General features: G+C 53.3%; 3 protein-coding genes across 5 annotated transcripts; 1 reads left to right on the forward strand and 2 right to left on the reverse strand.

The window, feature by feature from the left end:
• Positions 1-725: 725 nt before the first annotated feature.
• Positions 726-2,607, reverse strand: MGAT2 (alpha-1,6-mannosyl-glycoprotein 2-beta-N-acetylglucosaminyltransferase). The gene has a single exon (XM_030239682.2). It carries the CDS (start codon positions 2,545-2,547, stop codon positions 1,204-1,206), a length of 1,344 nt encoding a protein of 447 aa, XP_030095542.2. The 5' UTR covers positions 2,548-2,607; the 3' UTR covers positions 726-1,203.
• Positions 2,608-3,716: 1,109 nt separating this feature from the next.
• Positions 3,717-12,661, reverse strand: LRR1 (leucine rich repeat protein 1). 3 transcript variants are annotated; one of them, XM_050975530.1, is made up of 5 exons: positions 12,452-12,597; positions 12,273-12,371; positions 10,761-10,776; positions 8,283-9,010; positions 3,717-4,814 (listed from the first exon to the last, which is right to left on the reverse strand). In XM_050975530.1, exons 1-5 carry the CDS (start codon positions 12,484-12,486, stop codon positions 4,562-4,564), a joined length of 1,131 nt encoding a protein of 376 aa, XP_050831487.1. In that variant the 5' UTR covers positions 12,487-12,597; the 3' UTR covers positions 3,717-4,561. The 3 variants fall into 3 exon arrangements, with proteins under 3 accessions (XP_050831487.1, XP_050831488.1, XP_050831486.1); XM_050975531.1 differs by lacking the exons at positions 10,761-10,776; positions 12,452-12,597 and adding an exon at positions 12,604-12,661; XM_050975529.1 differs by lacking the exon at positions 10,761-10,776 and having other exon boundaries at positions 12,445-12,636.
• A 1,335-nt stretch (positions 12,662-13,996) lies between these two features.
• RPS29 (ribosomal protein S29) lies at positions 13,997-14,609 on the forward strand. The gene is made up of 3 exons (XM_018924047.3): positions 13,997-14,164; positions 14,306-14,405; positions 14,485-14,609. The coding sequence occupies exons 1-3, from the start codon at positions 14,103-14,105 to the stop codon at positions 14,491-14,493; spliced, it is 171 nt and encodes a 56-aa protein (XP_018779592.2). The 5' UTR covers positions 13,997-14,102; the 3' UTR covers positions 14,494-14,609.
• Positions 14,610-15,885: the final 1,276 nt, after the last annotated feature.

The following is a 15,885-nucleotide window of genomic DNA, read 5'->3' on the forward strand; positions in this document are numbered from 1 at the left end:
TAATTTTGCCTCGTTGCAGGGCTGCTCTGGCACTGCTGTGACATTGCAGTTGGGGTGTGTGGTTTCAGAGCTCAGCAGGAGCCACAGCTGCCCAAAACACCTGCCCTGCCCTCCCTGGTGGCACCTCCTGCTGGAGCTTTGCTGGGCTCAGCTTAACCCCCTGAGCTTTTTGGGAGAGGGCTCCGAGGCAGCAGCACAGCTTCAGCACCAGCCGCGAGCCAGTGGAACAGAACACGGAGCAATTACCTTGCAAAATCGTGGGTAAACAACCCCTGGAAAAAGAAAAAAGCAGCATTTTCTTTCTCTGACATATTTCTGTGTTCCACAAAAGCTGCTGAGGTGCTTCTGCCACAGCTGAGTTGACAGAGGAGTGGCATTAGAGCTGCTGGAGCATTCACAGAGGGCTCCGTGGCCCCAGCTCAGCCCCTTCCCACCACACAGCAGCACTTTTCACACAGCTAATTTGAAACAACTTTTTTAAAAATAAAAAAAAAAAATCCAAACAAAAGAGGTGTTGTGCCACCAATTTGCTACCCTTTTCTGCCACCATTAATGAGTGTCATTAAAAATGTAATGAAGTTAAATGCACACTGCTAGAAGGAGTGATGGCACGTGTCCAGCCCTCAGGATTAAAGAAGAGAAACTCCCCCCTCCTTCCCATCCTGACTTTTTAGGAACACGAGGTGACATCACCTTTTTGCTGACAATCAAGAACTTCTCTAGGCTTACAAAACAACAGAATTTTTATTTCGGCAGAACTAAAAAAATCATGTATTTATCTACATCGTAGTAAAAACAATGAGATTTATTTTCTTTTCATCCTTCATATATTCATCGACACAGCGCAACCGAACCGGGACCGGGGGATCGGGCGTGAGATGACCCCAGGTGGGACCCCAGGCACCACCAGAGCTTTGAAGCACCAAAAAAGATGCACTTAAAAGTGTTCTCCTCCTCCTCCTCCTCCTCCTCCCAGCAAACACAGCAGCAGGTCACTTTTTGCGTAGGGGCTGCAGCACGTCACCCGTTTCCAAAACGTGGTTGCCAAACATGAGAGATTACTATTTTGGGACACCTTTAAACAAGAATGTTTATTCATATTAAAGCAGAAACCAACTGATAAATGCTGTTTATACACGTGTGCGTGCCTGGAAAGGACACAATGGAACAAGTCAAGGAGAAAAGGCGCTGCGAGGAGGATCCTCACTGGAGTCTGCGGTAGCTCTTACAGAGTTCGTGGTCCCTGATGTCTCCCCACCCTCCGTTCTTGACGTGAGGGGACAGGGGAGCCATGGAGTACCTTTTACTGACACTCATCTCCTCGGGAAACAGGTACTGTTGGTTGCTGTTCAAGAGAGAATCGATTTTGGCACTCTGGGTGGACGGTCTGCAGGATTTCTTGTGGTGCATGCCACAGTCCCCCGTGTGAAAAATCCTGGGGATTTCGGGAACCAGCACTTTCCAGAACTTTGGAAGACAAGAGACAGTCAAGTGCTGCAGAGTCCAGTCCCAGTTGTAGTCATCGTAGGTGCAGAAGGCGTCCGTGCACTCGATGAGCTTCTGGTAGGTGTCTCTGCCGAAGGCCATGCCCATGTTGTGCTCCGTGGACTTCCACGTCTTCATCTCCACCTTATCGGCGCGGCCGGCGAAGCCGCCCCGCACGGGGCTGTAGGTGCCCAGCGACACGAGCTGGCACTCGGGGCACTCTCGCTGGCGCAGCGCCCAGAGCCGCTTGAGGACGTGGTAGAAGTCGGGCGCCAGGTAATGATCCTCCTCCAGGAAGAGCACGGGCCCCGCGTGCTCCCGCAGCGCCCGCACGCGCTCCCACACGAAGTGCAGCTTCCACCACCAGTGGTGCTTGGTCTGCGCGAAGCGCGCCTCGCGGTAGTGCCCGAACGAGTCGGGGAACTCGGCGTTGATGCAGCCCAGCCGCAGCGCCGCCGCCTTGCCCACGTCGCGGGGGCAGTCGCGGGGGTCGTGGCCCGGGAACTCGCGCGGGTACAGCTGGATGCTGAACGGGAAGAACACTTGCAGCACCGGGCAGAAGTCCACGCGGGCCGCCAGCCGGTTCAGCTCCTCGGCCCACAGGTCGTGGCTGAGCACCAGCAGCACGTTCTCCACGCCCGCCGCCCGCCGCAGCGACTCGAGCAGCAGCCGCAGGTGCTCGGCGCGGTCGTGCACCTGCACCACGAGCACCACGTCGGGCCGCGCCGGGAAGCGCCCGGCGTTCCGCACCGGCTGGTCGAAGTTCAGGCGGTACACGAGCGAGCGGTAACTCAGCGTCGCGTTCTCGGACAGCACCTCCGACGCCACGGCGGCCGACGCGTTGGCGGCGGGGCGGCGCGGTACCGGCGGCGGGGGCTCGCTGACCCGCGGCGGCTCCCCGGTGCTACCGGGACCGCCCCGCTGCTGCTGCTGTGGCTGCTGCAGCTGCTGCTGCTGCTGCCGCCGCCGCCCGCCGCCGCCGGTCCCCCAAAGCGCCAGGGCGCAGAGCGCTAGCGCCAGCGCCAGCAGCAGCACCTTGCGCTTGTAGACGCGCAGCCGCATCGTCCCGGCGGCGGCGGCCCCGCTCCGCCGCTCCCGCCGCCGCCGCCGCCGCTCCCGCTCCCAGCGCGCGCGCGCCGCCGCCGCCCCGCGCGCACACGTCGCCGCTCTCCATTGGCCGCCGCTGCGGCGATCGCGGCCTCGCCATTGGTCGGAGGAGCCGTCAATCAACTCCTCGGCGCTTCCGCCGCGCAGGGGGGGCCGCGCAGCCGCCGCAGCCGCACCGCGCTCTGATTGGGCGGTGCCGGGAGGGGGCGGGGCCAAGGCGTGAGGAGGAGGGCGGGAAGGAGCAGCGGAATCCATGGGGAATGGGGAAAAAAGGGAAAATAACTCTGGAAATGCAAGGAAAACACACGGAAACCAGCCGGGATCCGCGGGAGTAACACACAAAATAAGTGAATACTATGGTTAAAAAACTGCACGTTAAAAAGCATTCTGCAATGACAATGAAGTGAGAAATCATTCTAGAAATGCAGGAATAAGGTAAAATTATTGTAGGATTGGAAGAATAAGATAAAATAACTCTAAGATGGAAAGAAAAAAAATTCTAAGATTTACAGAATGAAATAAAACAATTCCAGATTTGAAAGATTAGTATTATGAGCCCATTTTTGAATGGTAAGAATTAAAACATTCAGATTAATTAATGCTAGAACTGCACGTATAAAATGACTCCCAAAGTTTTCAACACCAATGTCAGAGTAAAATAATCCCAGAATTGCAAGAGCAAGATAAGGAAACTGTCCCAGATGCCTGCAGGGATGGGGACTCCATTGGTGCCCCATGCCAAACCCTTCTTCCCATGGAGAAATCTTCCCAAAATCCAAACTGAACCTCCCCAGCTGGCACTCAGTGTGCTCCAAGCCATCACAACTTCCAGGGAATGGGATTCCTAAAAATAAAATAATTCTGGATTGAAAGATTAGGATTATGAACCCATTCTTGAATGGTAAGAATTAAAAAAACTCAGATTGATTAATTCTAGAATCCCAAGTATTTGTTCCCTGCTGTTCCCATCTCCCAGTCACGGAGCAGCTGACAAAACAGGACATAAAAGAATTTGTGGATATGCTCAACATTTTGGTGCCATCCCCAGAAAAATAGCAGCAGTTAATTCCTGGAATAGACTGGATGGGAAACCCCTCAGACAAAATACAATCCACACGTGCATGGAAGGCTTTCAAAATTTAATCAGTCAACACAGTGAAACAAATTCCAGAATGGTTAAAACAGGAGAATTAAGAAACAAAGTTTCAGGCACATATTTAGAAAAAAAAGACATTTCTGGTATCACAAAGAGAGAAACCCCAAAAACAAACGTTTGCTCTGGTAAAAACCCAGCAATGCTGGTCCCTGCTCCGAGTGGGAATGTTGTAACAGAACCTTTAAAAAAAGAAGCACCTGGGATTCTGTAACTGCTCTGGATGTGATTTCTCCTCCACTGGCATGAGGGGAGTGCAGTCCTGGCCTGGCTCTCAGAGCTCAGGGCTCCTGGGGGGAAATTGGGATAAATCCAAATTCCCTTTGTCCTTCCAAGAAGGAACCACCTCCCCACAAACCCAGAAAGCTCCGAGCACAGCCCTGGCAACAGGAAAAGGGAAATACATTCGGAGGAAGGTTCTCTGCAACTCACCACTGCCTTGTGCTCCAGGCAGAGGAGATTCCAGAGCAGGAGGAGGTCAGGCCATGTCCTCTCCCTTCCAGAGGGGCAGAAGAGCCAGGCCAGGCCAGGCCGTGTCCCCTCCCACCCAGAGGGGCAGAAGAGCCAGGCCAGGCCAGGCCATGTCCCCTCCCTCCCAGAGGGGAAGAAGAGCCAGGCCAGGTCAGGCTCTGTCCCCTCCCACCCAGAGGGGCAGAAGAGCCAGGCCAGGCCAGGCTCTGTCCCCTCCCTCCCAAAGGGGAAGAAGAGCCAGGTCAGGCTCTGTCCCCTCCCTCCCAGAGGGATTTGTCCCCGCAGGGAGCACCAGTGACAGCGCAGGTGACACCTCCGGGCTCCTCCATCCCGTGGTGGCAGGTGTCAGCCGTGGCTCTGCAGGTGCCTGTCCAGGAACTGGGAGTAGCAGTGCAGGGAGCAGAAGTAGCAGAGCACGGGAGCGTCCGTGCCGCCCATGTTGTCCACGAGCACCACGGTGTGCGCCACGTGGTGCAGGTTCATGGTCACCGTGATCTGGATGAAGCTGCTCAGGCAGGCGCTGCCGCAGCGACACGTCTTGGCCACCTCCAGGTCCTTACACAGGTGGGAAGGGAGGAGGTGGCAGCCATAAGGGATCCTGTGGGATGAGAGGAGAGAGGCTGAGCTCAGCACAGAGTGAGCTGGGTCACTCAAAGAGGGACAGGACACAGGCACCGGCCATTCCCAGAGCACGTGACGCCTTCAGTTTCAGCTTTCATGTTTTCCAGACTCTGTACTCCACTGGTGACTGTATATATGTGTGTGTGTGTGTATATATATATATATATATAAAAAAATACATATATTTTTATATACACATATAAACATACACACATATATACATATGTATATATAGACATAAATATATGTATATATACACACTCTATATATACATATATATGTATTTATATACACATATATATATATACACATATATATACATATACATGTGGTTATGAATTATTGAGGTGTTGTGAGGTCCTCGGGAAGAGGTGAGAGATGAGAACTGACTCTAAGTTCTCAGAAGGCTGAATATAATATAATAAATATAATAAATTAATTATAATAAATACAATAGATATTAATATAATAGAAATTAATATGAATCAATATAATATAAATTAATATAATATAAATTAATATAAATTAATATAAATTAATACAATAAATTAATATGATATGATATGATATGATATGATATGATATAATATAAATATACTAAAACTATAAGAAAGAAAGAGAAAAGAGACATCAGAAGGCTAGAAAAGAAATGATAATAAAAACCCATGACTGACCAGAGTTCCAACACAGCTGGACTGGGATTGGTCATTAATTAAAACCAATTCACATGGAAGCAAACAAGGATGCACCTGTTGGTAAGCAACCTGCAAACCACATTCCAAGCAATCAGATAATTATTGTGTACATTTCTTTTCTGAGGCTTCTCAGAAGAAAAATCCCAGCAACAGGATTTTTCATAAAATATGTCAGTGACAGACACACAGACATATAACTCTGAACTTCATATAAGGTGTTAGCAGGTTCTCCTCACAGCTCAGTCCCACAGAACAATCCTGTCCCTCTCCTCATGCACACAGAACAATCCTGTCCCTCTCCCCAGGCACACAGAACAATCCTGTCCCTCTCCCCAGGCACACAGAACAATCCTGTCCCTCTCCCCAATCCTGTCCCTCTCCTCAGCCCCACAGAACAATCCTGTCCCTCTCCTCATGCACACAGAACAATCCTGTCCCTCTCCTCAGGCACACAGAACAATCCTGTCCCTCTCCTCAGTCCCACAGAACAATCCTGTCCCTCTCCTCAGGCACACAGAACAATCCTGTCCCTCTCCCCAGTCCCACAGAACAATCCTGTCCCTCTCCTCATGCACACAGAACAATCCTGTCCCTCTCCTCAGGCACACAGAACAATCCTGTCCCTCTCCTCAGGCACACAGAACAATCCTGTCCCTCTCCTCAGGCACACAGAACAATCCTGTCCCTCTCCCCAGGCACACAGAACAATCCTGTCCCTCTCCTCAGGCACACAGAACCAAGGACACTGCTGCAGCTTTGGGCCCAAAAAGTGGAAAACCAGGGAACTGAGGAAGCAATCCAGGAGGGTGGGACTGCATCACCTGGAGCTGTGATTGGACCATGAACCCCAATATGGAAATGGACCAAACCTTATAAAAGAGTGAAAACTCGTGACTCTGAGTCCATCTCGGGTGGAGCTCTGCCTGGGCTCTTGTGCTGCCCAAGGTGTGTCCTGTGAGGCCTTTTAATAAATCCCTGCTTTATTCCTTTAACTCTGCCCAGCCTCTGTTCCAGGGAGCCTCTCCAGGCATCACACAGACATGGAAAACCAGAGATTTGGGACTGAAATGCCACTTCCCAAGGCAGTCCCTAAGGACATGAACTCTGGGAGAACCCCAACAGGGAGCTCACAGCACTCCTGGCAGCCTGGGCCACAGCCAGCTGGGGAATTAGAAAGATTAAGAGTAATGAGAATTAGAGAATTAAGGGAAGATTAAGAATAATGAGACAACTGGGCACGTTCTGTTCTTCCCTCACACTCTCTCTGTCTCACCCAGGCCTGACACAGCACCCACCATTTACTCCTCCCTCTTCCACCGAGGAGTAGCAGGGTTAGAACACAACTCAGAGAAAGCAGGAGATAAATGGAGCCTTTGCAGCAGCACTGCCCTGCAGGCAGGAAATTAAAAGTTCTCCTGCTCCCCAGCTCTCTCCATCCATCGTGCCAGCAATGACATCCAGAGTTGGGAAGGGGAACTGCTCCTTTTGGGATTGACAGTGGAGCTGTTTTGAGCTTGGGGTATAAAGCAAATGATTCCCCTGAGGAATTCTGTCGGGGTGGCTGAAGTGTGGGGCTCAGCAGTGCCCAGCTGGCACTCCAAACTCAGCACAGATCCCACTGACTCACATCCTGCCTCCACCTACACATTCCCAACTCTTTCCACACACCATCACTCACACAGCTAAGACTCCTCTGGTGGTTTTCTTTTCCCACCTTAATTTCAGAACACCTTTTTTTCTGGGAAAAACATTATCAAGAACTCTGGTACTTTCCCAGAATGAAGACTGGTTTCCAAACATTATTTTTGCACCTTCTCCTTCTGTTTCATCCCTTTCTCAAGGTTTTTACAGTAACTGAAATCTGACCACTGCTGAGGGATTAAATCCTCTAGAAAAAAAAGCCTCAATATTTACATCAAACCCACTGCAATTTATATAACGTTATGAAAGGAGACATGTGGGGTTTAATTATAAAATCAGCAAGGTCAGCAGTGGGTGATTTGGCCCAGAACATGTGGTGGCTCAGCTCCCTTCAGGGTGTGCCTGTGGATGCCTTTGGTGCAAATTTCTGTGCGATTACCCCGGGTTTATGGGGCACTGCCCACCCTCAAGGCAGGAACGGGCACAGGGTGCAGATTAGGGACACTTCCAGCCTCTCTCCCCCCCTTTCTGTGCCAAATTTCTGTCTTTGTGCTCCCTTCCCACCCAGAGCAGGGTGGGAGCAGCAGCTGCTGGTACCTGGAGGCTCCTGGAACATGAAGGATCGGGATGGAAGTGGTGTGGGGGAAGAGGAGGGAGCTGATAACAAACAGCAGCCTGGGAGGGTGGGATTTACTTGGTGAAATCGTATTTTTTAAATTACCTCAGAGCTGGGCGCTCTGAATAAGTCAGAACACCCTCACTCTAACACCAAGGGAAACGAGGAGCTCAAGGAAAACCTGTGGCAGGGGAAAGCCTGCAGAAGAAGTGGCTCAGGGTTGTAGAATTTATTCTCTTTTCCCAAAGTTGGCCAAAAATATTCTGTTCATCCCCCTTTGGTGGATGAAAACACTTCAATCTCTGCCTTTCCTTAAATGCTTCCAAAGGCACCAACTATCCCTATCCTGATGAACTGACAAGGGTAATTCAAAGGAATTTTCATCTTAGGAAGTGAATAGGTGAGAAAAGAGGCACTGAGGGGAAAGGAAGGAAGCGGGTGAGGGAGGGCAGGTGTGAAGGAGCGGTGCCAGCTGTGCCCTCCCTGCCCTTACCTGTGATTGACGGTGGCCCTGGCAGCACACTCCAGCAGAGTCAAGGGGATCTTCAGCTGGATGTTGGGAACCAGCGGGTTGGGCTGCTCGAAAGGATTCCCAAAGAGGTCCAGGTTCTCCAGGGAGAGGTTCCTGAAGTCCCAGGGCAGGAAGGGCAGTTTGTTGCGCGCGGCCGACAGGAAGCGCAGGCGGCTCAGCTGCCCGATGCGGCAGGGCAGGCGCAGCAGGGCGTTGTCGTCCAGCCGCAGCTGCACCAGGCCCCGCAGCTGGCAGAACTCCAGGGGCAGAGCCTGGATCTGGTTCTGGCTCAGGTCCAGCAGCTGCAGGGATTTCTGCAGGCCGGAGCTGCACAGGGCCCCGCTGAAGGCCTCCAGGTGGTTGTCGTGCAGGTCGAGCTCCTGCAGGCACACCAGGTCCCCCAGCGTGGCCGGCAGCTGCTTGATGTGGTTGTGGCTCAGGTCCAGCTTGCGCAGCTTCTTCAGGCACAGCACCCTGCTGTCGATCCTGGCCAGCTTGCAGTACGAGGTCTGCAGGTGCTCCAGGGAGAAAGGGAAGCTCTTGGTGAGGGGATAATCCCTCCTGGAAGTGATGATCATTTTGGTTTTGGGTTTCTCCACGTCGGAGTTCTTTGCTGGGACCAGAGGTGAGAGAGGGAGGACTCCGGTGTCGTTGCCTTGGTGAGCCAGTCTCACGGCTGAAAGGAAAGTCTTTAAATTGATCACATTTGCCTGCAGGGGAACACAAGGCTGGAGTTAAACGTTCATTATCCTGGTTATTAACTCTCTCTGAGCTGTTGTGTGTGTGTCACTCAGCAGGGCAGTGGGATGGGAGGGGGAACAGCTCTGTTATCAATAATCCTGGTCAAACCGTGCTGCAGCACCCAAGGAAAGGAACAAAGCACCGAATCCACAGCTGGAAACAAAGCAAAGAAAAAAACCCTGATGCGCTGGGAGATCCCTAAAATCCACCAAGAGAAAGGATTGTTACAAACACACATGGGGAAATCAGAGCTCTGAACCTGAGGCAATAATTCCTGGAAGTGTCTAGGAAAGAAAAGGATGGAAGCTGGGGTTGAATTCATCAAAAGGAAGGTGCAGTCAGTGCTTGTGGCCACACACGGCTCTGGCTGTGCCAGCAGCAGGCAAGAGGCAAATTCTTTGCAAAGACCAAATAATGCTTGAGTTGGGATAAAATAGTTTGGCAGTAGAATTCCAGGACAGTTTGGGTTGGAAGGGATCCTAAATCCCATCCTCTTCAACCCCCTGCTGTGACAGGGACACCTCCCACTGTCCCAGGCTGCTCCAGCCCCAGTGTCCAGCCCGGCCTTGGGCACTGCCAGGGATCCAGGGACAGCCCCAGCTGCTCTGGCAATTCCATCCCAGCCCCTCCCCACCCTCTTAGGGAACAATTCCCAGTTCCCAATCTCCCATCCATCCCTGCCCTCTGGCAGTGGGGAGCCATTAAAGGCTCCCAACAACTCTCAATATCAGAGTATCAAGTGATCTGTATTTTAAATAAAGATCAAGAAAACAAAATGCATCTGTTGCACTGATTTGATTCACTTCTTTAAAGATTTGTGACCAAATCTTTCTCTTCTAGATTTTCCAGCAAGTCTCTCTCTTCCTGCTCGAGCTGATGTGCAGCTGGCAGGCACTGAGCTGAAAAGTGAATTCTAAAATAAAAACCACATTGCAACCATGGGAAGGAAAAGAAAAGAACTAACTTGGGGTTCTGAGAGCCCAGAGGTTGTCCTTGTGTTCCCAGGTGTCACTTGCCCAGGCCCAGGGACACAATTGGCACCTCAAAGACAATTTTGCTCCTAAATGTGTTTGCTTAGACCAAATTTGAGAGGGTTCAGAACTAGAGCACACAATGTGCTGTAAGCACCCAGTACAAGAAAACAAAGATAGTGGAGATAATCCTGGATGGAAATGTGGGAGAAATAAAGACATTAAAGGTCAGACTTAACTGACTGCATGTGTAAACTAAAATGATAATTTTCCTTAAGCATTCCAAGCACAGCTCCTGCTGTGGCACCTTCCAGAGGTGGGGAGGGTGCACAACAAACTCCTTTGTACCCAAGGTTATCCAGGGAAGCTGGGGCTGCCCCTGGATCCCTGGCAATGCCCCAGGCCAGGCTGGAGGGGGCTTGGAGCAGCCTGGGACAGTGGAAGGGGTGAATGGGATGGGATTTAAGGTCCCTTGTACCCCAGACCAGCCTGGGATTCTGAGACCACCAGCCCTCATGATCTCTCTAACACACACATTTAGCTACAGAATTTCCCCTCATTCCGGGAAGATTTGTGGCATTTCCAAGATCACTAAAAAGGGAATTAAGTCCAAAAAGTCCTCCAGATCTGTAAGGACCAAGTGAAATCAATATTGCATGCCAGAATGAAGTTACAGGCAGGATTTCTTTGCTCTCAAGCACAATTCCCTCCACAAGCCCTCCCTAAGGGCCATGTGAAATCTCCAAACCTCTTGCTGAGAAACCCTGAAAAAAAGAAAAAAGAAGAAAACAAATAATTACTTGGAAGAGCTCAGGATGCAATTTCCTACCCCAAGCCTGAAGTCTCAGCCACACAGACAATGCTGGAAAAGGAGTTTAAATCGTGTTGATACCTCCCAAGTGTGAGAGCTCCGAGGCAATCGGAGCTGAGGTGGATCCAGAGAAGCAGGCTCAGACCTGCTGAAGGGAAACAAACCCCAGCAAACAGCCAGGATTTGTTACTTCTGCTCCAGGGGTGAATGCTCTGCACTGATGTTTCCAGCTCCATTCCTGAGCTGGCTGAGTGCAGCAAATCCAGTGCCTGGCACAGCACAGGCAGGGGGATTTCACATAACCAATACTCCACTCTTTGGAAATCCCTTTCCCACAAAGTCTTTGTTCATCTTTGAGAGTTAAGGAGCTTTTCTGTAATGAAGTAATAAAAATCTGGCAGAAAACTATGGAAAAGGGATGAAACATCTTAAATTTGGGTTCTGGAGTTGGAGAGCTTAAGAGGAACCTGTAATATTTTGAGATAAACTTTTTGATTTCTCAATCTTCAGCAGAAAAATTCAGAGTAAAGGAAGCAGAAGATATTATTATTAGCTTTAATTTTTCCAAAATACAGAGCACATTGGCTTCTAACAGGAAAAAAATAACTGGGTTTGGTGTCCTCCCTTCCTATTTAACCCTTTAACAGGTTGATAAAATTAAGACTGCTTTTCTCAGATTCAGGTAACAGAAAAAAAAAAAAAAAGATTTTCTAATCCACCAATCAACATTATTTGTTTTTATTTATACAGCCTGACTAAAGCTTTAGGTAAGAACTCAGAGGTTTTACAAAGCCTGTCTTACATTTCTCTCCCATAGAGATTCCAAAGACAAAAGACTCCTGCAACATGAACGGAAGAAAAGGGCATGAGATTTTGTGATAATATGATTTTTCTGATGAGTTTAGCGCTGTTAAAAGCACTTTACAAATCCTCTGGGAACTGTGAATAAAAACAGAGGTATTTGAAATAAGGGGAGATGCTGCCCTGCTCTGTGTGTGCTTTGAAAGCCACGGTGAGGACAATGATGGTTTTGTCCACGAAAACAGGAAGATTCTCATTTTTTTTTTCCATGGGAAAAACTGTAGGGAACAACAATTTCATGGAGTTTAAGGCCAAAGACCAATATTGCATCAGAGAGAAGCAGAAGAGCTAAAACACAGCCCAGAAAAGAGGGAATGGCTCCCAGTGCCAGAGGGGAAGGATGGATGGGACATTGGGGATTGGGAATTCCTGGATAGGCTGGAATTGCCAGAGCAGCTGTGGCTGCCCCTGGATCCCTGGCAATGCCCAAGGCCAGGCTGGACACTGGGACACCCTGGGACAGTGGGAGGTGTCCCTGCCATGGCAGGGGTGGCACTGGATGGGGTTTAATGTCCCTTCCCGCCTTGGCGCGGCGGGTCAGAGCCCGGGGAGCCGCGGCCCTGCCGCCGTTCCCGGTGCCGGTCCCACCTTGCTGAGGCACAGATCCACCGCGGGCTCCCGCAGCCGCACCGTGGCCTTTCCCTCCTCCACGAAGCGCGTGAAGAGCCGCTCCACGTTCTGCTGCACCTGCGGGCACAGCGGGCTCAGCGGCCGCCCCGGGGCACCCCAGCCTCGTCCCGGCCCCCGCCGCCGTCCCCACCTTGTACCGAGCCCCGCCGCGGTCCCGTGCCGTGCACACCATGAGGTAAATCCCGGCACCGGCAGCGCCGGGCGGGCGCCCGAGCGACAGCAGCGCCCGGGCGGCGCGGCCGCGGCCCCGCAGCCCGCAGGTGGGCAGGAGCCGGCTGAGCACCTCCACCTCGCACTGCAGCCGCATCCCGATCCCGATCCCGATCCCGGCCCCGGTCCCGGCACCGGCCCCGGCCCGCGCACGGCGGGCGGCGCCGCCGGGGGCCTCCCGCGCTGTGCGCGCACAGGCGCCCGCTGCGCTGCCTGCCCGCCGCGGTGCCTGCCCGCCGCCGCCCGGTCCCGCCCGCCGCCCGCTGAGGGGTGTGGGGCCGCCCGGCGAGGGGGATCGCGGGGCGAGAAGGCCGGGCGGCGGCTCCGGTGGTAGCGGCGGCAGCGGCCGCACCGGCAGCGGGGGGCAGCCCGAGCGTGGGCCCTCAGCGCAGCGGCGTCCGCGCGGGGCGGGCCGCGGGCACCTCCTGCTGGAGGCGGTTGGTGCGGCTTGGCGGGACTGGGAGAGAGAGGCGGCGGGAGCGACGGGGCGTGAGGGGACACGGGGTGTGAGGGGATAGCGAGTGTGAGGGGAGAGAGCGTGTGAGGGGACAGCGAGTGTGAAGGGACACTGGGTGTGAGAGGACAGAGAGTGAGGGGACAGCGAGTGTGAGGGGAGAGAGCGTGTGAGGGGACAGCGAGTGTGAAGGGACGCTGGGTGTGAGAGGACAGAGAGTGAGGGGACAGCGAGTGTGAGGGGAGAGAGCGTGTGAGGGCAGGTGGGTGTGACAACAGCAGCTGAGGCTTGGTAAGCGACAGGAAGGCTTAGGTCAGGTTTAGCGTCGGCACCATGAGGCGGCTTTGAGCATATGAAGCGGCATTGGGAGGAAAAAACCAAAACTCAGAGAGGCTTTTGCTGAGTGTTTGTGCAGATGTATTATTTGAGGTCAGGGTTGGTGTTTGAGACTTGGTTGGTGTTGGGAATTGTGTAGTTGAGCGGCGCGGGGTTGTTGCGGTGTTTGTCCAGTAGGAGGCGGTGTGTTGCGAATGGGTGTTTTGGGGCGAAAAGGGGTGTTTGGGGTCTTTGTTGGGTATTTAGGGTGTGGTGTTAGTGGCGTGGGGCAAAAGGTGAGCCCGCGTCTCCCTATCTTGCCCAGGAATATCGGCACGGCTATTCACGGGCGCGGTCCTTCCACCGACCGCCAACAGGAGCTTGACCCTGCTCCATCACCGACCCCTGCCGGTTCACCACTCCGGCTCCTTAAGGGTCAACCGCATCAATGCCGGCTTCAATCAAGGCGCATACTCGACCCACCGCGCGAGTGGCCTTGAACCCTGGGCTCAAGCGATCCGCCGGACTCCGCCTCCCCCCTGGCTAGGATTACAGGCGCGCGCCACTACGCCCGGCACGCATGTAGCACTCCATTAGCAATACGAACTTCACTAGCCCTGACGTCACGGGGCGGGCGGAGCTGCCCGCCGACCTCGTGACGTCACGGAGGGGAGCGGACCCACCCACGGCTCTCGCGGCGGTGACGGCGCAGGGCGGGAAGCGGGGGCCGCGCGGTGCACGCCGGGAGGCGCCGTGAGGGGTATAAGGGCGGGCGGCCGCCGCCATCTTTCTCTCGGCACTGCGCAGCCATGGGCCACCAGCAGCTCTACTGGAGCCACCCCAGGAAGTTCGGGCAGGGCTCTCGCTCTTGGTCAGTGCCGCCCCTTGCGTCCTCCGGGTCGTGGGTGCCGTCTCACCGCCCTGCCTCGCTCATCTTACCCCTCACATTCCCCCCCTCTCCTCCCCGGCACCATTCCCCGCCCTCACGCGCCTCTCTCTGTTCCCCTCACAGCCGCGTGTGCTCCAACCGCCACGGTCTCATCCGCAAGTACGGGCTCAACATGTGCCGGCAGTGCTTCCGACAGTACGCCAAGGACATCGGCTTCATCAAGGTGAGCCCCGCGGCTGCGGAAAGGGGCTCGGGGGTGCCGCTTCCCGCTGACTCCCCTCGTGTCTCTCATTCTCTTGCAGCTTGACTGAGCGGCGGGAGGATGAGGCGACAGCCAGGAGCTCCCGGGGCGTCCCAGGGCATCGCTGACACATCTGCAGCGTCTCGGCTCAGTCTTACCTAATAAATGGTCTCCTAACCCAGCTGATCCGTGCGTGTTTCCCTTCTGTGCAGGTTTTGGCGGCTCTGGGGGTTCGTTGTACAGGGCTGCTCTTGGTGTGGAGGGGCTGCCCTGCTGTGCTCGGCTTCCCAACCTTCCACTACCCCGGGCTGCTCCAAGCCCTGACCAGCCTGGCCTGGACCACTTGCAGGGATCCAGGGGCAGCCACGGCTGCTCTGGAGGGAGTGAGGTGAAGACACACCTAAGTGTGCCAGAGGTCTGGAATTCCAAGTCCTTTGGGATTCCAGGTGTCTGGGTGTTTTTCTGCTATGCAGTGGCACTGCTCCCTCCCAGCTGAGTGCTCTGCAGATCCTTTGGGAATGCCCAGGAGCCTTTGTTTTGTCCCCCTGGCTTTGACATCGGAGAGAGAGGTGTGAGGAGGGAGTGGGAGCAAACCCAGGTGTGCCCATAGCAAAAGCTGCAGGGCTGTGGGATTATCACAGAATTTGGGATGGTTTGGGCTGGAAGGGGCTTTAAAGCCCTTCCTGCTCCAGTCCCCTGCCCTGGGCAGGGACACAGGGCACTGGATGGTGAGGAAGCAGCTCTTTCCACCTCCTCCTGCTAAATCCTTCCATGTGTGGCACAGGGATGAGGATTTGGCGTCATCTGGGAGCTGTGGGGAGGGGTTGGCTTTCCTCACCAGGAGGTGGTTGGGCCTCTCATTTTGAGTGAGAAATGGTTAAATCCTGGTTCATTACCAGAAAATGCTTCAGTGTGAAGCTTCTACACTAAAAAGATTCAGTTGCTCTGGTTTTGGGCTTTCTCCTCTCCCAGTTTTTGGTGATGTACACAGGGAGGGGAATCCTGTGGGATGGGCTTGTTTGGCTTCAGTGTGGTTCTGAAAAAACACAAAACCCTCATTGCCTTTATAACCAAACTACTGAATTTCTAGGGGGGCTTTGTCTGAGGTGTAAAATCTCAGAGGAACACAAACTCAGTGAGGATGCAGAAGGTGATGGGAGGGTCTGTGCAGCTCCCACTGTTGCTTGAGGCACTTCCCAGGGGGAAATCCGTGTTTTTCCCAACATGATGGACACAGGAGGATGCTCCATGCTGGGTACCACTGAGAGCCTTGGAAGTGGCAGCAGGACTGGGATTTTTTGGGTTCTAAGACCTGTTCAAGCCAGGCAGGGAATTGTGGATATTTGTCCCTTTTTCCTGAGGGATTTGGGATAATTTTCCCTGTGCTGCCCTGAGGATCTGGGCCCAAATCTCTGCCAGAACTTTTTTTTTTTTCCTCATTATGGAAAATAAGAATAAAACA

The sequence above is a fragment of the Serinus canaria genome, chromosome 5, assembly GCF_022539315.1.
Source record: "Serinus canaria isolate serCan28SL12 chromosome 5, serCan2020, whole genome shotgun sequence".
Lineage (NCBI taxonomy): Eukaryota > Metazoa > Chordata > Aves > Passeriformes > Fringillidae > Serinus > Serinus canaria.